Source organism: Cyprinodon tularosa, unplaced genomic scaffold (genome assembly GCF_016077235.1).
Source record: "Cyprinodon tularosa strain WSP-4 unplaced genomic scaffold, ASM1607723v1 ctg594, whole genome shotgun sequence".
Lineage (NCBI taxonomy): Eukaryota > Metazoa > Chordata > Actinopteri > Cyprinodontiformes > Cyprinodontidae > Cyprinodon > Cyprinodon tularosa.
In genome coordinates, this window is record NW_024039334.1 from 1045088 (window position 1) to 1071254 (window position 26167).

Here is a 26167-nt window from a genome sequence, read left to right on the forward strand (position 1 = left end):
GGCATTAGGAAACATTGTAACTAGACAGGTGATCCAGTCAAGCATTTCAAAATGATACATTTCTTACAGCTAATCTTCAGCTTACCAGTTGATGGGTCAAAACCTGCAGATTTTCAAAGATGGTGACCACTAATTGAAACCGCCAGCAGCTGTCTCTGCTGTAGCTCCCATGTACCAAAATCCCACAATGCACTGCAACACTTATGTTAGCTAACTCCATAATCCACAACAATAGAGCAAATGGTTTAACCCTAAACTTTGCTAAACTAGGGATTTGCGTGTCAGGTGTGGTGGAAGTAATTTGAGGACCCAAATACAGAGCAGTAGGAGGCCATTGAGTTTGTGCAGATTTAATGAAAAGCAGATGACAGCAGAAGCAAATAAAATCCAGGAACAGTCCACAACAAAACAAAACCATGAGTCGCCAGGGGAAAACACACATGGAGCTAAGTAAAAAAGATGTATATATGGCAGACAGAACAAGGAATGGGCAATCAGCTGATATGGAGCAAGTGTGGATAGAAGTAACAAGAAGGGAGCTAGGGGAAAGGAGACTGGCACAAGGGCACAACATAGAGTAACTTAAAAAATGCATTACTGTTTAAATGTAGGCTAACACAAAATGGAAAAGAAACCAAAGACCAAAAAAAAAAACATAATTATATAAATAACTTAAAACTCAAAAAGAAGCTCAGAAAGAAGTCCACAAAGGGCAGAACCATGACATAGCAGCTGTTGCCGAACTCCATCCATTTTACACTCTCATCCCTGTGATGTAGGCTGTCGCTAAGCTAAGGTGAATTTGTTTTTATTTCACAGGCAGTCCTGTTTCATAATTTTCAAAATCAAGACTATTCAAAGACAAGCTGTTTTGAAGTTAACTTTTATTTAATTCTTAAACATCTTATCAGATCTAAGATAAAAGCAAAAGATATAAACACAGTATCAACTGAAAATACACATTGTTTAAGAAAATACAATAGATTTTTACACCAAAAACAAGGTAATTACAACAAAGAGAAACAATATCTCACTTTATGATCCACATTCAAACTTTATGTACTGTAATTTAGATTTCTTAAATTCCCAATAAATTTTCGCTCTAAAAAAGAAACATTTAACAGGAAAATCTAAAACTATTATCACAAAATACTAACAGTTCTATTTACATTGTGCATTCATAGTGGGTATCGACTTTTATCTGTCTCTTAAAGTAAAATGTAGATGAATTGGTTCTATAAAAAGTTAAAATTCGTTCCAATGGACAAAAGGAGGCAAATGAGAAAAACACAAAAAAGCTGCAAAAATGAGGGTAGAGAAGTTAAAACACTGATGTCTTTCCAAAAAGTACATTTTCTCCTAGTGAAACCATACCTGCATTGTGGGAAAAATAGTTTATATTCCTCCTGAGGAATGTTTCTGAAGGATTATACCAGTAAAATACCAAGTTAGGGCTCCTTTACATTGTATATTGGCCTACATTGTTTTATTTAGTATTGTGTTGTTGAATTTTAATATATACTTCTTTAAAGAGACACATATATATATATATATAATAAAGTCAATCATGCAGAGATACATAATATGGAATGTGGGGTTTAATGATGGTTTATTGAAGAATATTATACATTAAAATTAATAAACTATATTACACAACTGAGTAGAAGTAAATAAGTGAATACTTCTTCCTGCTCCTTTTTAAACTTATATCTGTTAATTTATTTCTCTTGTGCTTTTATTTTTTTTGTTCAATTTTTTTTTTAATAAACCATTCATTGTATCATATAATAACATACTGGATAACATCATATATGAAACATACTGAAACGTGAAAATGCTAATTCAATTCACATTGACTGATTAGCTTCTGGTCATATTGTATTGGTTGCAAGGTAGAGATACAAAATAAATAAGAGTAAATCTGATGAAAGTATTATTTTATGGCAATGTTCGCCAGTGTTATGCTTGTGTTACTTCAGCAAAAAAACTGAATCTCTGGATTTTAACACCTGTACACTGATTATTTTTTCTAATTAGAATTAGAAGTTTAACAATTTAATTTATTAAAATCTAAAGAAGTTTTGGCTCTGGTAATTAGTAATCATTAAGCATTTATTTCCCTTCATTAATAGACTTTCTCATGATATTTCTTTGGATTTCCATCTAATTGATGTTTTTTTTCACACATATTCTGACTGACTTGTTAATAAACTGTTCTGGCCACCATTAATCAGATCGTTCGAAGTTATCTTTGTAGAAATGTTTGTTCGGCTGATTTCATTAACAGAAATGTACTTCTTCAAACTTGGGAAGTATTTTATCAGCAGCTGTCGAAAGTAGTTCTGGAATTTTCTCCCTACGAATGTATAAAATATCGGACTGATGCAAAAGTAAAAGTACGCCATTAAACGAGTGATTTGAAGAGTGTAAGTAAGTTTCTTTAATGTCTCACAGTCTTTGGTCTTATATTCCATGAGTTCCACAATGTTAAAAGGGGTCCAGCAGATGAAAAACAGGAGTACTATAATGAAAATCAGCCTGACTGTTTGGAATTTGGTCCCTATTTTGGATGAAACGACTGTGATAGTAATCCTAATGTAACAATAGATAATAACAGCCAGAGGGAGGATTAGGAAAATGATAAGCTGAATATAAAATCCAGCATTCATCAGCTTTTCCAAATCAATATTGTCATTGTAAGTCTCTTCACAGTAGGTGTTACCATCTATGTATTTAAAAGTTCCATGAATAAGCATCGGCCGAATACATGACAAACCGCTCAAGAGCCACACCACTGCACAAGAAATGACAGCATATTTCTGATTCCTCAGATGTGCTGCAGGCAGCGAATACACCACAGCAAGGTGTCGATCAAATGTCAGCAGAGTCAAAAACAAAACCGAACTGTAAAAGCCCATAGAGTAAGTGCTTCCGACAATCTTGCACATAGCATTGCCGAAAATCCAACGTGACCTCTGCATATAAATGCCCCAAAAGGGAAGGCTGCTCATGAAGATCAGCGAGGAAGCCACCAGGTTCAGCAGCAAGATGCTGGTCACTGTGGTCAGCCTCTCAAACCTGAAAGGTAGGGATGGATATTATTATGGATTTATCAACTAAAAATACAATCCAGTTTTTTATTAAAATACCTATCGATACCAACTTTTAAAAAATTAACAAAAGGGAAAAACACTAAATCAATAATGAGCACTGATGAGTGTGTTTTTGAACATTTTGGGGTAAAACATTTGAAATAAAAAATAAAAACAGAATAAACATTGTTTTTCATATCAATGATAAAATGCCAACCTTATAAAAATAAGTTTTAATATAAAATGCATAAAGATAATGAAAAGGTTTGTTGTATGTGTATGTCGTACGTATGAGAGCAATATAAACATTTGCAAGGCAGAGATTAACAAAAGACTGCAAATATGCTTAAAACAACAAAAATAAAATGTAATCTATTAAAGTATTTTGATTATTTAATATTATTTTACATGAATCCAGACTGCATTTATAAATGTTGTTATATTATCAAATATATCCAAGAAGAGGCCCCTAAAGCCGATGAGATGAATAAATAACAGAAGCTGTAAGTTAATCAAATGCAGGGAGGGATCTATTTAGGTGCAACAGTGTCAGACAAAAGAACAGCATTTTGTATGAGATTAAGTTTAGATTATACTTTCATCCTACTTTGTAAGTGTGGTAATGTGGCCTTTTTTGTCGAGTTGATTGCATGTCATTTTCTAATTTTGGATTTTCTTTATTTTTGAACTTACTTACTTGTTATTGTCATTTTTGTGTGTTGCATGTGTTTTCTGATTTTGTTTGGAGGTCACATTACCACTCACACCTGGACACGCCCACAGCACAGGTGTTCTCCATCAGCTGAGCAGCATACAGACAGTGGTGTAAAAAGGCAGCTGTTTGGTTCGAGAGAGACACCGGACATGGAAAGCCGAAGCACCGATCATAGAGGGAGCCGGACAGAGCGGGGGAGCAGGAAGCAGCGCATGTTTTAAAGACTGGTTGCCGCAGCGCGCGCTGGAGGGAGCAGGGGAGCATGCTGGAGCGAGCGCAGCCGAGTGAGGCACCGAGGCGTACACCGGAGCGAGGTACGCAACGGAGAGAGAGGCAAAGAGGCGCGCACGGAGCGCGGCGCGCACAGTCATTGCTGGAAAGAGGCGCGTGTTGGAGGTGACCTCACTAAGGCCAGCTACGCTGGGGAGGCCCACACGGGCAGCGTGCCGGAAGGAGGACCCAACGCTGGGGTGGACCGTGCCCTCCATCGTGCCCGCCAAGGGCTCATCTTTTAATGGACCGTGCCATTGACCCATTGACTCCGCTACCTTAACCACCTGCATTTTTATCTATCTTTTTTTTTTTTATCTTTTTCCTTTTATTTTTTTAGTGCACTGTGCTTTTTTTTTTTTTTTTATTTAACTTTTAAACTATTAAAATTTTTAAAGCTCTGCTCACAATCGCCGCAGTTTGTTTTGCTTTATGGGTTTTTGTTGGATGATCGCACCTCTCTGGTGCCACATAAGCTGGGGTAAAATCAGTGGAAGTTTTCCTCGTTCCAGAATTATGTTCAATGGAGAAACAGAGTGGAGTCTCTGCTCTGACTGCAGGCAGAGTTTGTTGCACAGCAAGACTGCTGAGGCTGACCGCCTGTCAGTGCTTTCCAATTGGCAAGGCTAACAGCAGCACTTGCTGCTTGCTAAAGATGGTCAACTAAGAGAAAACAGGGCTTTCATTGTTGTCACCAAAGTCTCAATCATCACAGCCAAAAGTTGCTAGATTTGAAGCCCGTAAATTTTAAACAAACTTCTCTGTAGGGGTCTAAAAGTTGCTACATAGTTGGCAATGGTGTTGGATAAGAGCAAGGCAATATGTCAAACATATGGACAGAAGCACCACAGAAAGCAGTGCTAAGCAGAAAGCAGAGGTATCTCCTGGAATCCCCCAAATAAGGAGCAGACCTGGAGGTTTGGAGGCCTGTGCATATAACAAACTCAAATCTGAACCAATCTGGTGTAAGGTTGGAAAATTAGTTTTTGGTTTCACGACAGCTGGTTTGAGTTGGTTTAATCAACTCTGAGTAGGTTCACTTGGAGTCGAGTATGTGCGTAAAAACTATGAAAACACATTATCAATGGAGTTCTGATTCAACAGAAAACAAAAAGTGCCTATTTCACACCACTTGAACTAGATATTTTAATGAAGAATTAGAAAAGAAATGTATGAATGTGCTTAAAACAAAGAGTAACTGCATGCAAAGAAGAGGGAGATGTCATAAGAGAGGATTGCTGCTCAAGTTAATCTGTAACTTTATATGAAGTCTGCTATGGCAGGATGTTTCGACATTTACTAGTAGTGCTCTGCTCTCTTCTCCATTTGTGGATCACTAAAATATTATTCATTGTCAAAATCAAATATAAAATATCAGATTTGAAATTAGTTTCTAGACATCCACAATGTTTGTTTTAGATTTGAAAAATATAAAAAAATAAAGGAAAAGAATCCAGAAAAAGTAAGTTAATATTCGAAAGAAGATAAAAACAGGAAGTAAAACAAATCCTGAACTAATAATACCCCAGTTAACAGTTTAACTTCAACAGTAAAAGGCAGGTCTCAAGTTATGGGTTTTAAACTTTGATTTAAAAAACTCAGGCTTTCAGCACTTTTCCAGTCTTCTGGGAAATTGTTCCATGTCAGTGAACAAGAGGAACTAAATGCTGCTTCTCCATGTTTGGTTTTAGTTCTGGGTGAACAGAGTTTACTTGAACTTGGGCTAGTGGTTAGGGGATTGCGTTTGGAATCTAGACATTCTGAGTTTAAGCCCAACTGCCACTATTGGCCCCTAAAGCAAGACCCTTTCAGAGAAGGAATTTTGTTGCTCTGTACTTGTGACAGTGTAATGACAATAAAATGCTGAAAACAAAAAAAGAAAATGGAAGACCTGAGTCTGGGAGGTTGATACACTGACAACAAATCTGTCATGTATGTGCTGATCTTTTCAGTGGTTTGTAGACAAAAAGAAGGACTTTAAAGTCAATTCTCTGAGCTACAAAGCAGTGGAAGGACTTCAGAACTGGGCTGTTTTGCTCCACTTTCTTAGTTCTTGTGAGAACACAGGCAGCAGAGTTTTGGATCAGCTGCAGCTGTGTAACCAACAAACCTGTGAAAACACTGTGCAGTAACCAATCCCACTAACCCTAATAAATGGCCGTACTAAGCATGAATCAATAGTAATTTTCTTACTTACAAGCAAAGCAGTTTCAATTGTATTGGTCCACTGTACAAACATACAAAGTAATGTCCATTCAAGTATCTGTGGTATTTTATTATAAATTAATAGTCTTTGCAAAACCTTCTGAAGTATTAATAAGATTCTTCAGCATTTTGATTGTCTGATATTGGTGGGGAGAGATGCAACCAAAAGTTGCAAGACAGCAACAATCATGCATGACTCTACTGTTCTTCCTGTTTTGCAACAGTTTTAGAAATGTGGAGATGTGCATTACTAACCAAAGGAAAAGGAACGGTGACAGTTTTGCAATTAAATAATTGTAAGGTTCAGCTTAAAAGAAGAGATAAAATATTGCAAAACCAGCGAAGATAAACAAAGAGGGCTGTTTCACATGTTGAGAATTTAGAAATTAAGGATAAGCGCTAAAGCAATCCATGACAAAGGGTGATCAGAGGATCCTGGCTTTAGCCGTTCATTAAGGCCAATCCTGGCTCAACAACAGAGGCAACAACAAGCCTGATAGTCAAGGTACAGTACTCAACCTACATGCAGATACACAGTTTTAAAAATACCCTGTGATTGATAACAAATTCAATGATTGGAGACCATTAAATGCAGTGTAACTTGTCTGTGTATGGAAAAAGGCTTTTTAAAAAACAAAAAAAACAAAATCACAATAAAGGAACTTAAAAACCAAAAACCAGTCAAAATATGCTCTTGACCAATTGAATAATTTTCAATTTATCTATTTTTATATTACTCCTCCTTTTTGACAATTCTGTATTTTTTTTATCTTGTATAATGTCCTCATACACTGCAGAGATTAACCTGTTTTTGTATATTTAATATATAAAGCTTTGTGTACCCTGTTGGAGATGTTAGGCGGCTTGGGAAGAATTCACTCTGTGGAGCTGACCATCAAGTGTCCAGTGCCCTGATGCAGCTGATTAATTATTCTTCATCTCTCCATTTTCCCTTTCTGCTGTAACAGTATAGATGAGAGGGGTAGACTTCACACCAAAGCTGCACCAATGGGGGATCATTTCACTCAGACTCATCACTTCTTGTACTTATCTGATGTAATTTTGGCATCAGTTTCCAGCTTTATTGTAGCCCAGACATTATTGAATTAAAAAGTCCAGCTAACCAGAAGAAATGTCCTCTTTACTCCAGAGGTGTTAAATCTAGGGACTGAAATGCCATTAATATGCAGTTCAGTGATCGAGATGCAACTTTGTTGGAATGACTATAACCTGGATGACTGAGAATCTTCACCAGCATTGAGATGCAGGCTATGTTAAATTACACTGATGTGTAACTTGTGCATTAATTCTTCAATTCTTTGCCACTCAACATCTCTTTGATGTTGCCAATTTGTTTGACTTTTCATTGAGACATTTTTTTTTCCTATTTCTGATTTAAGATGAACTTTTGTGCCTATAAATAATATTTTCAGATTATTCTCACTGAGGTAGAGCAAACAAGAGGTTGAGCAGACTTTAGACTAAGACTTTATGGACTTTTGTTTAGAACGATTTAACCCTCCCACTCCTCACTACCTACTGCACTTTGCTCTCTGTAGGAGTGAAAATAACAAGTTTAAATGGTAGGACTGATCTTATACAGTCTCAGAGTTTCTTTACTATGACAGCCTCATTACATCGACCTGCAGGTCTCCCAGAGAAGCGCTCTCCTCTGTTGAGCCACAAATTCTCTATATGTCAGAAGCCACAAATTTGTCATTTTATGGTCATTTCTGTTGTTCTTTCCCTGATTTTTTTTATAACATTTTTCCCTTTTATTGTAGCTAAATAGCTGTTCAGTTTTTGGGCCTACTTACTTAATTTGATCTTATCATAAAGATAGTTATGTGTAAATGAATACAACTAAAGATAAAAAAGACATTTTCTAAATCAACCAATCCTTACAGTAGGCAATGGATTTTATCAGGAAAGGATAAAGATCTTACAGCTAAACTATCTACAGAATACAGTATATTACAATAACTTAAATTACTCAACGTAGTGGGAAGTGACCTGAAATTTTTCTATAATACAAGTAGCGATACTCTCTAAAGAATATTACTTGAGTAAAAGTAAAACCTATCGAAAGTAAAACTATTTCTTATTTTTTTTCATTTAAGTTCATGTACCTCTGTTGGTATGCCTATTTGATACCACAGAGGTAAAAACTACTCATTAAAATTTTTATTTAAAACACTTTATTCAAACACACATATGTAAACTACATGCTTTAAAAAAAAAAGATTTCTACAGATTCAATACCATGAGGCCCCCAATATTTCACAACCATGAGTTCATGCTCCTTCTTTGCCTTTTTCCTTTTTATGCTCCTGTAGATTCTCTCCTTCTCGTGTGTGGACCTGTTACTGCGGATCATGTCAACTGTTGTCCGTTTGTGGCTGCACTACAAAAATGTATTTCCTACACAAGTGAACCAGACTTGAATTAAGAATACTGTTCTTAGAAGTTCAGATATTAGATATTTTCACTTATCAAGACCCTTGCTTATTAAGATAATAGTATTTAAGTTATTCTTTCTAGAGCACTCTTTCGTAGATATTATACCTTTTCTCAAGTAGATTTGATACAAAATCAAGTCATATCATGCATTCAGATACTAAAACCAATGATTGGTAGGACATGTTTTCTTATTTTAAGTTTTTGTTGGGATCTGGAGATCTGCCACCTTTCTCCAGCAGAGAGCGCCCTGGGTGTCCTGAGCTGAAGCCACCTGCACACCTGAGGCTGATTCATCTGATCAGGAGACCAACTATATAAGCAGCGGCTTGACTTCTCTTCAGCGCCGGAGTGTTGACCAGTTTTGGTTAGCAGAACCTGAGCCTCAGCCTGAATTAAGAATCTCTGTCTGCTCTGGAGAGTAACCCTGATCCTAACCAGTCTCTGTCTTCTCTGGTCATAGGAAAACCCGACTGAAGTCTGTAGCTCTGGAGGAGCTCATGTTTGGAAACCTGCCTGCCTGCCCAGAGAAGCCAAACCTGAAGATCCTCAGTCTGAATCTCCCAGTCAGTTCTCAGGAGAGAACTAGGAGAACAACTCAGGGTCTTAACCTCGCTAGCCTGAAGCTAAGCTCTGCCGCTGCTGAGCTCTCTGCTGAATCCACAGTCTCTGGACCCAACCGGTTCCCTCTCTCCACCGATCAGTCTGAACCTCATCAGGTACAAATCAGAATCAAAACTCCGTCAAGACATCACTGCTACCTGGCTAACCAAACAATCCCTCTCTGCAGATTACTCTGTGAAACAAGTCCCGGACCAGTACCAGAACCAGTGCAATCATTTACTCTGTGTGTGTCTATCTAAATAAACTGTTAAACTTTTACTCTGTTTCCTGTGGTGTTCTGCATGTGGGTTTAATCACAGAGACCCATCATGACAGTTTTTAATCTCAAGGTGTGATCTTCTATTATAACAACAGACCATCCTGGAGAGAGCTGTGGTGCTGCCATCAACAACTTTGTTTATAGATGTTGGAGATCGGCCTGTTTTTTAGTGTAGTCCTCTGACTGTGACTGGCTGGATGTGCTCTCTTCATCCTCTGATATGGGAGCTGGCTCAGAGCTCGTCTGCCTGGCTGTGTTTACTGGATGGGGCCGCCTGTGGAGCTGGTTTACAGTTGCCTTTTCTATGTCTGCTTATTTCTGTATCTTTTCTTCTGTGTCCTTGAACCCGAGTCACCATAAAAATTTAATTGCGCTACCAAAGGTACTTTTTTCTATCCTTAAAAAATCAAAGAGGCTAAGCTACATTGTAGGAAAATCATAAATGTTTCTGAGTAAATTGGATGCGGTTTACATTCTCTCTGTTCTTTTGCTTATCATGGGAAATGGGACATCATCATGGGAAAGCTCAGAGAAGGCCAGTGAAATATGATTAGAGTGTGAACATGTCTATTTGTATCTTTTTTTAAATTATCCACTACACAATATAAAGTACAGCTAAATGCAATTATAAAACCCCAATTTTAATTAGCACACATACCTATTCGGTATAACGTGACAGGATCATGTTGGAATCAAAATCGTATCTTCAGTTGTTTTCAAACAGGGATTCTTGGTCCAAATTTTTAATTTTCAATACACCTTTGAGAGTGACGTATACCAATATTGACCCAAAACAATACCTATTTTATACTGTAATGATAAAAACAGGTTTAAGTGATGTCAATCAAACAGAGAACAACTAATAAAAAAAGGTATGAAAACAACCAATCAATTTATTATTAATAAACTGGTTGTATAAACTTTAGACAGATGCATTTTGTTGTTTTATCAGCATGCCAATACCCAAGTTTCTGGGTGCAGGCTGAAATAATCTAACATCTCCATGTCTTATCATATCTCCAGCTTCAACATTGTTTCTTGTTCATTAAATACAATTTAATTGTCCCATGTTAATAATAAAAACCACAGAATCACTCTCTTTTCTTTTTTAAGTGTGGATATATTGATAGTTTCTTATTCTAGTACTATTTCTGCATTTCTATCATTTTTTTTTATTTCTAATTTTTTGAAATCATCCAAATGTAGAATGCTGAAATTGCTTTACTGAAACAAAAACTCAAAAAGAAGTCTTAGCCCACTTTTAAAACAGTACATGAATAGATGTAACTTTTGTGAAAGATTTGAACAAACTTGGTCTTTTTCTTTTCTTTAAAAAAAATGTATGCACTTACTTATAAATGATAGCCAGGACTAGCCCATTGCCAAGTAGGCTGAAAACGAACATGAAGTAGAAGAGGATGGAGAGTTGGGCTCCCAGGTTGTTGGCTTCGTTCTTGTCGCATGGTGCAAAGATTTCATTTTCATAATCATATGTTGTGTTTTCCATCTTTGCATGAACTCTGTTCAAAAGCAGAAACAAAAATGTAAACATTCACAAGGTCATGCTGCAGTTACAAATAGCAAATAAAATGAAGCAGAGCAAATAAAATAAAATAAAAAATCCAAGCAAGTCTGAGAATGCATAATTCAAAAGAGGACTCCTTACGGCAGCCTTAGCTTTTCACTCTGATCTTCAGTCCCACACAAAATGAGTGCTAAAGCTGACTGATAAGTCACCAAAACCAGAGGAAGTTCCACAGAAGTGTGACGTATCTATGAATGTGTGTGCATTGAAACCATACTAAGCTTTTCGTGCCCTGAGGTCACTTCCTCACAGACAGACGCATATGTAGCAACATCATTATTTATTATCTGAAGGCTTTAAAGACAAAACAAACTGGATAATCTACGACTTGAACGTACTTTAAAAAAGGAGATATGCAACTGCTGCGACATCATTCTGCCAGGGTCTTGGCAGCAGTACCGGACGGTGCTGATGGCCTGGGGGGGCTGATGCTGTACTGCGCCGATAGAAACAAAGAGCTCTGCATGAATGGAAAGTTTTCTTAGACTGTTCCAGGCACTCTTCAGCATCTAGAAGGGAAGCACAGCCGTCTGCATGTGAAAATGAGGAGAGCTCTCTACATGCCATCCATCCATCCATCCATCCATCCATCCATCCATCCATCCATCCATCCATCCATCCTCTTCCTCTTATCGGGGGTCAGGTCGTGAGGGTAGCAGCTTCAGTAGGGAGGCCCAGATGTCCCTCTCCCCAGCCACTTGGGCCAGCACCTCCAGGGGAATCCCAAGGCGCTCCCAGGCCAGGGGAGAAACATAGTCCCTCCAGCATATCCTGGGTCTCCCCTTGGGCCTCTAGATGCTTCCCTGACAAATCCTGAAACATCCCCAGCCTGCTCCTCTTGGACCCCTCCAGCTTCCACACCTTCTCCAGCATCGTCTGTTGCTGCTAAACCTGCCGATGGCACCACTGCTGCTTCGACCACGTCAGCCTCTTCAACCTAGGGGGCTACCACCCTCACAGCATCATCATCATCGTCCTCTTCCTCCCCTGAGCCAGGAGAAGCGTGTGCTTCAGGAGCTGGAGGCAGTAGCAGCAGCTCAACAACAACTGATAGGTGAAGCCCAGGCAACAGGCCCATAATGCTCCAGTATCAGATCCTCTTCCACATGGGTATAAATCTCATTTGGATGCTAAGATCCTATCCAAATCCATCTGACATCACTGCTGCCAAGCAAACATGAATGATATCCATTCATTCCATATCTAGATATAGTGACTTAATATCACAATGTTTTTTTTTTGTTTAGTTTTTTTTATAATCACTGCTGCTTATCTTATCAAGGCTCCCCTTTAAAAATGAAATTATCTAGAGATCTGTTCTAAACAAAATTTCTTTATGTTTACACTTGTGTACGAATATAAAATGACGATATAAATCTGTCTAATTCTAAGTCTAAAAATAACATTAAACAGAGCTAGTTAAGAAATTAACTTTTGTGTTTCTATTTGCTTCAGTCCTAGAAGCACCTTACTTGGATGGAGGCACAGAACAGGACATAATACAATAAGAATAGGATGATACTCAGGCGTCATCAGGAAGTAGCGGCTACACTGAGCCCACTTAATGTCTGCTTCTTTTTGCTTGTCCAGGTTTTTCGTCCAGCCACAGCTCAAAAGCTTGTCTGTCAACTTTCCCTTCAACTGAAATGACTAGCAGCCTGGCTTGGACTTCCTTAAATGAAATCTCACGCCAGATTACCCCCCAATTGCTAATAAAGTGTATTGATATCTTCTAGTTATGTAAAGTCAAGTTTATCTATACAGCCAAATTCATATGACAATTATAGTCCCAAGTGGCTGAGTAAAAATACCAGAAAACATAAACGTAATTCCATTCAGTTCAGTTTATTTCTAGAGCGCCATTTCACAACACAACATCTCAAGGCACTTTACAGTTCACCAGATCATACAGTCAAATTGATTCATAGTTTTATATCTAAGGAAAACCAGTTGATTGCATCAAGTCTTTAACTCAAAGTTAGTCCCTCACACTAAGCATGCTTGTAGCGTCTGTGGAAAGGAAAAACTGGCTTTTAACAGAGACAAACCTCCAGCAAAACCAGGCTCAGTGTCAGTGGCCATCTGCCAAGGCCGACTGGGGTTCAAGGGGACAGAAGCAGAAATGTAAAAGGTGGCCCTGTCCAGGAAACACACAGTCAGGCAGACGAGCTCCGAGCCAGCTCACATGTCAGAGGATTAATAGAGCACATCCAGCCAGTCACATTCAGAGAAGCATGAATACACTGAAAAACAGGCCGACCCCCAACATCTATAATAAAAGGTGTTGACGGCAGCTACACAGCTGATATTTCTCTCTAGGATGGTGTCAGAGCCAACATACTAAAAAACAAAATAAGAACATTTCAAAAGTACATACATACACAAAAAGGAAGGAAGGAAAGAGTTTACAGAGAAAGTGGAAGGTATTTCGTAACATCTCACCTTTATGTGTGACACTAAAAATACTTCCTTCTGCTGGATTCGTGATAGTTAAACATATCCAATGTGATGACTTTACATTCACTAGGCTAATCAATTTTTTTTGTGGTCTGTGTCCATATCAGTTGTCGTTATGACTCTATTATGAGCTAATCAGCTTGACTGGTGCTTGTGGTAGTTTAGCCATTTAATTCCGCTTTGCATTTAAATGTATCAAGACAGCAGTCCTCAAGTTGAGTTTGAGACCACAGAGATAGAGTGCTGGAGATACATAGTTTAAAAGGGCCTGACAGGCTCTTATTCCCCACAGTATGGATTCAAATGACTGGACGTTAAGCTTTCTACACCTACAATATATTAATCTCAGTGGTCCCCACCACTAGTTAGAACTAAAGAAGCATCCTGGATGAGAAGCTAAACGTCTTCTAAATACTCAATGTCCAGTTGCCCAGTCTGAACTCTTTCAAGCTCGATGAATGGATGGATAAATTATGGGATTATGGTTCTCTGTTTAGTTCCTTAGCTTTGGATTCTGGACAACGGAGAACAACTCAAACTCAATGATATGCACAGTACTCGAGTTGAGGGGTTATGGCATCCCCCTTCTTAAAATAATCTTAAAAATCATCCACCTTCTTAAATGACCATCCCCCCTTACCATCCACTGTGACATTTTATTACTAAATGTGTAAAATTTCTACTATATATTAACAGTACTGGCAATAATATTGCCCTTTCAATATTTGGTGGGCTGTGGGCTTACGAATAGCCTGATAAAGATAAAGATAAATAAAATCAAAGATGGGGCTTATCATGACCGTGAAGCTGATCCCAGTGGGAAAATTGTACCTAACTATGTAGGGGCAGTGATAGCCATGCCAGTCCAGGGACTGACTGCAGTTCTACTGTATGGTTCCTTGGTCAAGGTCAATGACAGGCATACTGATATGTAACAACCATACCATGCATGGTTATTTAGGTTGATATACTATATTAATTAGGCTATGTATGCCTCCAAAAAAAAAATAAATAAAAATAATCCACCATCCCCCTTCTTCTTTTTTTTTTTTACAACTAGACTACTCGGTATACATCATTAAAAGGAAAACAGGTACATTTTTGACCTCTACAAACCCAAGTTCAAGTGATTTCCAGAGTTTTGCTACTTTATCCTGTTGTGTTGCAAAGAGCAACAACATAAGATGTTACAAAGAACTTTCTTGAAACTGCTAAAATTTTACAAATATCAATTTACCTTATTAAACATGTTTTCAGACGTGGATACAACCAATCTTACTGCTAAAATGTTGTTCTATTAATACAGATATGTGGCTTTACTCAAAAGGGTGTATTTGAGTCATGGTCAAATGAGAGCTTGATAAGTAGTTGAAGAAATGGTGCAAGAACAGGATGGATCCCTTACAATGGAGAAAAAACAGGGTTCTGTCTCTAGGTTTGAATTAATTTACCTTCTTTATACATATAAAGGAGCAATTTATTCAAGCATTGCATCAGGTTAATATATTGAAAAAGTGCAGTGCTTCTTCTATTCCTGTCGGTTTCAAGGTTTTCCTAAGAATTTGAAATAAACTTGTTTTTCATATTATTCTACAGTGGATGAACAACAACCTTGTACGTTTTCATTATTAAACTATTCATCTATTTAGAAAACTTATCCAGCATTCATCAAACCCCTTACTGATACCAGAGAAGATGCAGAGTTTGCTGAAACAGACTTGCCAAGGTCAGGTCCAACCTTCAGCAAACAGTTTAAGTGTGTCTCAGGACAAAGTGAAATCACCCAAACTCTCAGACATGGCTCTCTCTATTTCACTCCCACCCTAGATTACATTAGTAACGGTAACAAATGAGACATGCCCAGCAGAAGTTATGATGACACAGTTACAATCACTCTGTCAAAACAGAGGAGGCTCAGTGAGGGAGTTTGTAAACCTGGGAATGGAAGTTAACCACATTATTCTGGTAACCCTGCTGCATCATAAACACACCCTATTTACTGTTACCTAGTAATCTTACAATATGTTCTGTTTTATGTTGTTTTGGCCATGGACACAACAGAATTGTAATATTTTCTCTAAAATGATGACATAGACTTGGCAGATTTGAAAACATTAATAAGCACAAGGGAGAAAATGCCGTTGTTTTTTCTACATCTGTGTAAACCAAGCTTGTAGTTGTTGCTCATAGAGAACTGCTTAAACTTTCTTTTTTGTTTTTTTGTTTTTTTATTCAGCTTAGGAACATTTTTGAACATCAATGTGTTGATCTATCCATTTATCATAAGCTTGATGGGTACATACTCCTTTGGTAACATTGTAATGCATAGTTATGTGTTGTCAGCATTGTTTTGTCAATGAAAAGGAGGAGCCCTAAAGTAAAGCCTGGGGGAATTCCACTAGTGATTTTTCTGGTCTCTGATCTGATCTGGTCCTTTTCTGGTCCACTAAAACAGAAAAGTCTTTGTTCTTGAAGTAGGATTAAAGCCTGTCCAGTGCTCTATCAGCGCGGCCCACCAAGTTTTCCATGTGCTGTAATCAAATGGAATGATCAACAGTACTATGCTAAGATCCAAGAATACCATCACTGTATTTTCTCCACAGTCTGCATTTACATAGATGTCACTCAACTATCTGACAAGAGTTTCCTCCATATTATTATGAGCATGCAAGTCTGATTGGAAGATATTTAAGCAGCTAGTCCAGGGGTGGCTAATTCAAATTCCTGAGGGCTGGTATCCTTCAACTTTTAGATTTATCCAATTCCCAAAAAAACTGCATATAATGGCTGAGTTGCATCCTCAGTATGCAGAAAATGTATTTCACAGCGGATAAAGGCCCATAAGAACTGCAATTGCCTACCCTAGGGCTGGTCAATAAAACTATAAAATATTTCAAACACTCCATATAAAATCTTAACCAAAACCGAGACATACTAACAATGTATTTCTTTGTGTTGTACATACAGTAGTAGCCATTCAAAATTTCCCCACTTTCCTTGATGGGCTCTTTGGCTGGTCCTTGGTTGTGTCATGATGGGTATAAGTTTCTAGCCCATATGCAGAACACACTCTGAGACTTGGGCTCTGGAACTAAAGGGTAAGAAGTGTTAACAGACACAAGAGAAAAAGGATGACTGACGGACTCTGAAGCTAAGGGAACTGGTATGCTAACTGGTTCTGTGGCTAACGAAACTGAATCACTTCCGGGTCCTGAAGCTAGGGAAATTGGATGGCTAACCGGTGCTGGAGCTGGGGAAAACGGAACGCTGGCAGACTCAGAGGCAAGAAAAACAGGTAAACTAACTGGTTCTGATCTGGAATCTGACTGGCGGAGAGCTCTGACTGTTTGGGGTTTGATTTGTGGACCAAATTTGAGTTTACGGACTGAAAATGCTTACTGTTTATCTGAAAGGTGGGTGCTGAGACGGACGGAACTAACCTGGCGAGGATGTGGACTTATTACTGCTGCTGGCTGGACTTCAGGGAGGATGGAGGTGTCAGGCTGAACCACCGGAGAAGAAGTGGGCCTCTTGCCCCGGCAGCGATTTCTACGCCCGGAGGAGACAGAAGGCAGGGACGGAACAGCAGCTGCAGCAGATTTGAGTCCAGATTTGAGACTGTTTAAATGATAGTTTTGAAAAAGCGTCTTGAATATTCCAGTTGATGAGATCTAGGTATCCGGCCAGTTGAAGGTTATTGTTCAGAGCTGGATATTTCTTGAGTTCTGAGATTATTGTATCGGCTGCAGATATCCGTTCACGGGGTGGAGTAATGGTGGGAAGGTCTTCAATGGATTGTTTGAAAAATCTGAGAACTCGGCTGAAGGAGTCTGAGGATGCATCCGCGGGGCTAGTTTGTTGGCCAGAGTGTTCTGTCATGATGGGTATAAGTTTCTAGCCCATATGCAAGACACACTCTGAGACTTGGAAAAAGTTCAAAGATTTATTTATTAAAAGAAACAAAGCAGGTCAGGATGTCATCAGGTCCAGGGCTGGTCACGGCTGGGTTGCTGACCTGGAGCTGAGCAGAGTAGCAGAGGGGATAATACTAGGAGGGGTCTGAGGCTGACGGCAAGCTGAGGCCTTGGAGGTGGCTTGGCTTGGCTGGGGCTTGTAGGTTTCCAGGTTTTGGGTTCAGAGGCAGACGGCAGGCTGAGGGCTGAGGTTTGAGCTGAGCAGGCCGAAGGAGGGAACCAGGAGGGTTCTGAGGCTCACGGCAGGCAGAGGACTGAGGTTTGGTTCTTCAGGGTTGGGTTCAGAGGCTGACGGCAGGCTGAGGGCTGAGCAACGGCAGGACTCGACTTCAGACTTATCAGAGTTTCTTCCACTCCTCTTCTTGAGGACGGGCAAGCTGGTTCAGACAGTAGATCCTTTAGATGAGCTCCTGAGAACCGGCAGGCAGATTTCAGCAAACTCTTCCAGAGTTCCAGGGTTCAGTCAGGTTTCTTCCTAGAAGCAGAGAAGACAAAACTGATTAGGTTCAGGTTCAGTAGTCTAGAAGACTAGACAGACAGGTTGGCTCAGGGTTTGCTGTACCGTGACTGACAAACACTCTGGCACCGGAGTGTGGTCCTCAGCCCACTTAATTACTGGTCTCCTGATGAGCAGATGAAGAACAGCTGGTGAAGTCAGCTCCAGCCTCAGGAGATCCAGTACGCCCTCTGGTGGAAGAAAGGTAGACAGAAAACCCCAGATCCCAACAGTAACAGAAAGATCCCCAGGAAGGGATCCTCCGCGCCCTCTGGTGGGCAAGCCTCAGGATCCCAACAGGCTGGCCCTTGGCTGGTCTTTGGTTGGTCCTTGGCTGGCCCTTGACTGGTCTTTTGCTGGTTCTTGGCTGGCTCTTGACTGGTCTTTGGCTGGTTCTTGGCTGGCCCTTGGCTGGTCTTTGGCTAGTCTTTGGCTGGTCTCTGGCTGGTACTTGGCTGGTCTTTGGCTGGTACTTGGCTGGTCTTTGGCTGGTGTTTGGCTGGTCCCCTAAGATTCCTTTTTTTAACATCGCTTATTGCAATAATATATTTTTTTTCTTTCATGATTTGTGGTCATTAAGATCTAAAGAGTTTCTTTTGGTCAGACCCTTTAATTCAGTGAAAGGGTGGAGTCAGAGTGAAAAATATGCAAAGCCAAGAAGAAGGAAGGCGTCACTCCAGTGGCTGGAAGTTTACTGGCATTCAGCTGGCGTTGGACTGGAAAGGGCCATTTTAAATGGCTGCTACTGTACTAAAACAACCAATAAACATTTTAATCATCAAAGGTTCCAAACATGTTGTGTAGATTATTAAATGAGATACAAACCTAGAAAGGAATTTGTTTATTTTGTCAGTTATCAAAGTGTTTGATCTGACTGCCATATCAGATTTAGTGGCGGGTCTAATGAGACATGTCTTACTTAAGAATCCTCTGCTTTATTCCAACTTGGATTTTCTAAAGTTTTAGACTTCAGAGTTTCGGATATATGCATAATGAAACAACACCCTTAAACAAAACAAGTCCTATTGATTAGTACATGGAAATGTACTATTTTTGTTTTTGCTGTCAAGAATTTTGATCACATCAATAGTAGACGTTAGTGGAGGTATACAACAAATTTACAACACTACTACTAAAATTAATTAAACATGATTATCCAAGCTTGTGTATGAAGATTAAGTTGGCTTAACTCAGCAAGGGAATTGTTCCATTATTTATTTATTTACTTATGTTTTTATTAAAACCAAATTATAATAGAAAAGTATCAGGCTAACTTAAAAAAGCAGAGTACCCTCTAATTTTCTAATAAACTGATCTTTGTGACCTTTTAAATGCATCTGTGATGGCCTTTAAACTAGTGATTCAGTTTTGAGTCACAGTATCTGTCACCTTTTCAGATTATAAGTTAAATGTCATCTATAAGGTTCCCTATTATGGTATGGAGTCTGGACCAATTAAACCCCTCAACTTCTTTCTTTCCATTATATGTTCAATATTAATTCATATTTAACAGAAAATTAATAAAATAAATTTCTTGACTTTAAAGAAATCTAATTTTGTATTTTGTTTTTTTTATTTAAAATGTTTTATTAAATACCATGTTGTAGTTGTGTTGATACAACCTGATCCAGTCTTTTGCCAAACCTCCTTCACCATCTATAGAAAGGGTAGGGTTTTCATAAGCTGTAAATACTAATATTTTGCATGTAGTTAACACAACAAATAAATAAGAATTTAAATGGGTTTAGATCAGTCAATGTGTTACTAATATGAACTATGTCTCCCTTCAACATTCTCATGAGACTAAGTTAAAACCAACTTCTACTCGGTTAGAGCAGGTGTTGGAATAGATTTAGAAAATAGGAAATTACTCAGAGAGAAGTGATACTACAGTGGCAAATTGGTGCAAAAAGCCACAAACAAGTAGTAATATTCTGCTTGGAAACATGCAACCTTTCTGGAGAACATGTTGGTCTATAGTTTTTTGTTTAGTAGCTGTTCTGATGATTATTTGGCGTGTCTCTGATTGCACTACTAAACATGAATTAGGGAAAGATTTTTTTACATGTATTTTTTTATCTATGTATTTTTTTATCGGTCAAACAAGCAACACTGACAGAAGTTAAATGTAAGCAGTATAAGTTTATATATCAAATATGATTAAAGTGTACTCAATGAACTTGAAGCAACAAGGCGCAATAGACTTGTAACTTCTAGGTCTAGCACCCTTGAAAGCAAGGGAAAGAAAGTGTAGTGGAGTCTGTTTGCAGACCACTTTGGACAAGCAGACTTAGTAGTCATGGAGTTCCAGACAAAGCTCCCTGCCTCAGCCAAAGTCCATATGTCAGTATGTCTGATCAAGTCAGCATCAGATCTGTTCTTTTGCCCAACAACTCTCAGCATAGTTAGATCTTGTGTCTAAGGGGTACTCAGAAAGCCAGTTATATAGGCAAGCTTTAGATAGGGGCAGCCCACATGGAGCACCTTGAACTGAAAAATCATTAACTATTTAATAAATTAAGCTAATACTTTGGTACAAAGTTACATCGTGTTTATTTAATGGCCTATGTGTATTATATAAGCAATAAAAGATGGATAAGATTCCTTATTAGTTTTCTCCTTTGAAATTTTGATATATTTAGCAGAGCATATTGGTTTAACACCCAGACTGAGATGTGGCACCTGATATGTCAGTTAAAAAAGTGGCATACTAGTTTAAAAAGTAGCATACAAGTAATCTGTGGAATATTCAGCTGTTTTACTGTAGTGCTTGTTACATCAGGTGGAATATTCCTCCGTTGTACTCGTATGCCAGTTCTATGTAGCGCCTTATTTCAGTAATGTACTGGTATGCAAGTTCTATTTAACAAAGACGGAAATTAAGTAAAGAGAAAAGAGGAAGTGAAACTACAGTGATACATTAGTGCAAAAAGCCACAAAAGCCAGATCTATGTAGAGGCATATTCAACAATATATACCTCTAAAATGCTGTGTATGACCCCAGATAGAACTGACATACTAGTGAAACAGTGAATTAAGTCACAGAAAAAGAATTGGCATAACAATAAAACTGCAGAAAATATCCCTTGATAGAAATGACTTTATAAAACAGTGGGAAATTCTCTAGAAAGAACAGGTTTACAGGTAAAATAGAAGAATATTCCTCTGGATAAAACTGCTATATTAGTAAAATGCCTTTAGGTAGAATTGACAGACAAGTGAAACAGTGGGATATGCAACTTGACAAAAATGGTTTTGTTAACGTACAGCCTTTGTTTTTTTTTAAATGAATGAACTAAAATAATAGTTTTAATGTTATTATAGTAGGCCACTGGTACCTATACAATAGTTGGTGGTCAGAAGCTGTTTGCAACCAAAGAAGAATAAGTAGAAGAGTTCTGCATTTGATTAAGGTAGGCTGGATAATGTGGCTACGCTAATGCTAACCAACTTAGAGAATTACCTACTATAAAATGCTCAATCTAACACTAATAACAAGCTGCTGCTTTCAGAAAACTGTGTCAGGTCAGGAATCCTTACTGATTTTTTCTGAATCATACTTTTAGGATCTGTCATTTTGGACTTTTTGGCTCAGTTTTACGTTTTCATTTTGGATTCTCAGTTATGCTTTATTCTGTGTTATTCTGTGTTGTAAAAATTTATATTATTTTTGCATTGTTGCTCTTTGTCATGATGGGTCTCTAGTGTTTAAACCCACATGCAGAACACCACAGGAAACGGAGTAAAAGTTTAACAGTTTATTAAAGAGAAACATACAAGAATAATAATAAGCAGATTCTGGTACTGGTCTGGGACTGGAATCACTGAGTATCTGCAGAGATGGATAGTTTGGTTAGCCAGGCAGCGGTGATGACTTGTCAGGGGTTTGATTCTGGTTTGTACCTTGATGAGGTTCAGACTGATCAATGGAGAGAGGGAACCGGTTGGGTCCAGAGACTGTGGATTTAGCAGAGAGCTCAGCAGCAGCAGCGTCTAGCTTCAGGCTAATGAGGTTCAGACCTTGAGTTGATGTCCTAGCTCTCCCTTGAGAGCTGGCTGGGGAATCCAGACTGATTGTCTTCAGGTTTGGCTTCCTAGGGCCGGCAGGCAGGTTTCCAAGCAAAGCTCCTCCAGAGCTACAGACTTCAGTCTGACTTTCCTGTGAGCAGAGAAGACAGAGGCTGGTTAGAATCTGGTTACTCTCCAGAGCAAACAGAGATTCTATGTGCAGGCTGAGGATCAGGTTCTGCTAACCAAAACTGGTCAACACTACGGCGAGGAAGACAGGTCAGGCTGCTGCTTATGTAGGAGGTCCCCTGATGGGCTGATGATCCTCAGGTGTGCTGGAGGCTCCAGCCTAGGAGACCCACAGCGCTCTCTTCTGGAGACAGGTGGCAGATCTCCAGATCCCAACAGTAACCCAAGTCCTAACAGAAAAACATACAACAGGAGGGGATCCTCGGCGCCCTCTGGAGGACAAGCCTCTGGATCCCAACAGTCTTTACTCTTCCTTGTTATTTCTTTCTTTCAGTTATCTCATTTCATAATTCTGATGTTATTTATTCCATGTTCTAGTTTTATTTATAGTAATTCTTTCTCATATATTAAGGTTATGTTTTCCATGAATTCAAGTTATCTTAAGTTATGATCACCCCCTTGCCTTATCCTCCTTTCTCCTTGGTCCTTCTTTATTTTTTAGCTATTAGTTTTATCTCCCTTTAACTTAATTTAAGTTCTTTTTTTACTTACAGTTAAAGGACAAGTCTGGTAACATTCAGAACATAAACTTCTGAAATTACTTAAAGTATGAAATTATTACATACTGTTCAATAAATGATAAGTGTTTTTAATTAAGAGTAACTTTCATTTGAATGTGCTTTACTGGAGACATCCATGTTTGTCAAAGAATACAACTGCCACCTGCCGGTTTGTGACGGCATGGTACGATATCGGCTGTTGATCAAGTCCCAGTGCTGTATCTGGTGTTTGTCAGAACACACTATTATTCATGATGGCGATGAGCAGTGCACTATGCAAAGCAGAGAGTAACAGGTTATTGACATGGTTTTTCTCTGTCCAGAACTTAGATGGCAAATCCTCCCTCTTCAAGTGGCAATCCAATGACGAACCCGTCCGTGGAGGATCATGTATCGTAAAGGTGAAATAACTCTTTTTTTTTCACTTTTACCCGATGTATTACAACCTCCAACTGCCATGCACGTGGGCATTGTAACTTTATAGCTCTGGTGAATTTAAATGGTGAAGTTCTATTGAAATCTAGAATAATTGTTGTTGATTGCAGATGTTTCTAGTAGCTCCCACTGATTTTGCTTGTAAAGCGGGGAGAATGGTGCTAGGCTGACGTCACTGCCGGAAGATGTCATTAGTGAGGTGTTATTATATTTGAGTAAAAATGGTCGCTCCCAGACTCGGTGATCACAATAAAAAATATTGTTTTGATTTTTTTACTGATTAACGCTATATTGATTATATCACTGCAAGCGTATTAGTTGTAGGTATAGATAATGATCCATTGGCTGTAGGTGGGCACTCACAGAGGATGTGGGATTTCGGGGTCAGTGCTGGATTATCTTCTTTTCTTCATGTATGTTTCTACTAGGCATCTCCTAGTTTTTGTTTCTGAGTTCCCTGCCCATTATTTCTGGATTTATGTGTTTGTTACCATCTACCTCACCATTAAAACTGTTAGGGTTTCAGTTTGTGGGGGTTGGTTTTTTTTTTCAGTTTCTCCATGCATCCACCAGATGGTGCCATTTTTTCTCTGCTGGCGTGGAGGGCTTCGTGTTCAATTACCCGCACCTGCAGCCTATTTGGTCATCATTTCCTGAGGAATATTTAAGCAGCAAACTGTCTCCACCTCCTCACCAGAGTGTTTGCCAGTATTGGGATTTCAACAGATTCGCTGTGAAAAGTCTGATCCTTCAAGCCCTGGAAGGAAACCTCTCGTTACGCTGAGAAAGACTCGGTTCACATTATCTGAACGCCACCCACGTCAGGAAAACTTGTGACAGTCTGCCCTGCTGCTTCTCAGGACCACCATAGTCTGCCTGTCCACCCTCCAGCATACATCACTATCAACAGTTCAAGCCTCCACAAACAGGAACTCTGGAGCGTCCTCAAACCACAACAGTCAGTCCAAGTCAAGTCTTTATTTCAGTCATCGGCCTGTTTTCCACCGACATTGAACTCACCTGATCGCTGGAACCTCCCCAAGCTAGAAAGCAGTTTCCAGTCTCTTTGTTCAACTTTTTTCAAATAAACTGTTAAACCTTTTTCAATCTCTGTGAGTGATTCTGCATGTGGGCAAAACACATTAGACCCATCATGACAAAAACTACAAGAAACCATCTCTGCCTTCCATTTGTGCATTTGGGTCCTCACAAATATCCTCCAACCTTTACTCTCAGAAACTATGTTTAAACCAAATTGTACATATGCATGTGTTTTCATAAGGACAAAACATATCTTGTCAATTAAACCAAACTACCATATTAGGTGCCGCTATAGTGTATTGGAAGAAACTGGTATGGCACATTTAAAACAGGCCTGCCAGATACCAGATGCCAGATTTCAATGTCACCCGCATGTTACATCAACTTCTGTTTTCTTGTAAACACTTGACAGCATTTTTCGAGCACTGAACTCTCTGAGTAGGATCATGTAGATGTTACACCTTGCAGACTGCACCATGAAAAATCAATAAATAAACTTTTTGTCAGTGTTGGTTCTTTTGGTCCCTCCTTTGTTTCACATGGGGTAATCCTGAGACCGTTGTTTGGCTAGCTCCTCTCTCCATCTGTATAATTCCATATAGGAGGATCACATTTCCATCATTGCCTCTTACTATAAGAGGAGCAGATTAACAGTCCCTCTTCGCCCGAGTGTTAAACGTATGTGGTAACATCAAGTCAATTCTTAGCCACAACCCTAGTGCAGGTTCCTTCCTTGTGTTCCTTGCCCTGTACCTACTATCTTTATTTGTGTGTTTGATCACTCCCTCTGCAAGATAAAATGTTTCCTATGATTCTCTGTCAAACCAAACAGACCAATTATCCGATAACCATTGGACAAGATTCCAAGACTGGTAATTGCTTCTTTCTCCACCATCTCACTGCTCTGCTGCATGGACTGCCTGTCCTACTACCTTGAAAATAACCTTTCCCTTTTCTATCTGAAGTCTCCACCATCAGTCTCAGAACCTTAGCCAAGCTACTCCTTCCTTTGCCACACAACCAACCACCACCTTCAGTTCCAGATCCACTCATCTCTCCCTGGATGTCAACCTCTCCCCTACAATAAGAATAAATAATTTATCTATTTCAGTAAGTCCCGAAGGTCTCCCCACAATGTCTCTTTGTGCAGTCCCTGTGTCCCTCTCCCTATTGTATCATCGTCACACTATCCTCTGCTTCAATAAATCATCTTTATGTCTCTACTCTGTCTTCTGCTGAGGGTAACTTTTATGTGGGAAAGACAACTTGGAAGACCATGACACTTTTTTAAATTTTGCACATTTTTATTTCTGCTTTTCTTGCAAAATTGACAAATTCTGTTGTTTAAAGGAAGAAATTGCTTATGCACAACATGTAGCACATAATATAAGATTAGAGTAATGTTGCCTTAGACATTTAGGTCAAATGACTTATAATACAATAACAATAATTGCTGGCTAGGTAACACCATGTCGACATCTCTTTGAAACAGTTCCCTGTTTCATTAAAATAAATGATTTCACGACAAGTTATTGTATTTCACTCTTTGGAAATGGGATAAATTTATTTCAATAATAATTTTGAATAGAAGTTTGTTTTAAAATTCTATTTAATATTTAAGACAGGTGAATTAAATAAAAACAAAAGTCCATGTAAGAACCAGTCACAGCAACATTTATACCAATAAAATACCCTATTTATGAGGGATCATATTGTCATAGAGGGAACTCAACTCCACACTATAGAGTAGAGAGGTGGGGTCGGTGTAATATCCAGCTTTAATTTGGGTTAAAGGCAGGT

General features: G+C 38.8%; 1 protein-coding gene across 1 annotated transcript; it reads right to left on the reverse strand.

Moving 5' to 3' along the window:
• Positions 1 to 364: 364 nt before the first annotated feature.
• LOC119797677 (C-C chemokine receptor type 3-like) lies at positions 365 to 11129 on the reverse strand. The gene is made up of 2 exons (XM_038306851.1): positions 10975 to 11129; positions 365 to 3078 (listed from the first exon to the last, which is right to left on the reverse strand). Exons 1-2 carry the CDS (start codon positions 11127 to 11129, stop codon positions 2181 to 2183), a joined length of 1053 nt encoding a protein of 350 aa, XP_038162779.1. The 3' UTR covers positions 365 to 2180.
• Positions 11130 to 26167: the final 15038 nt, after the last annotated feature.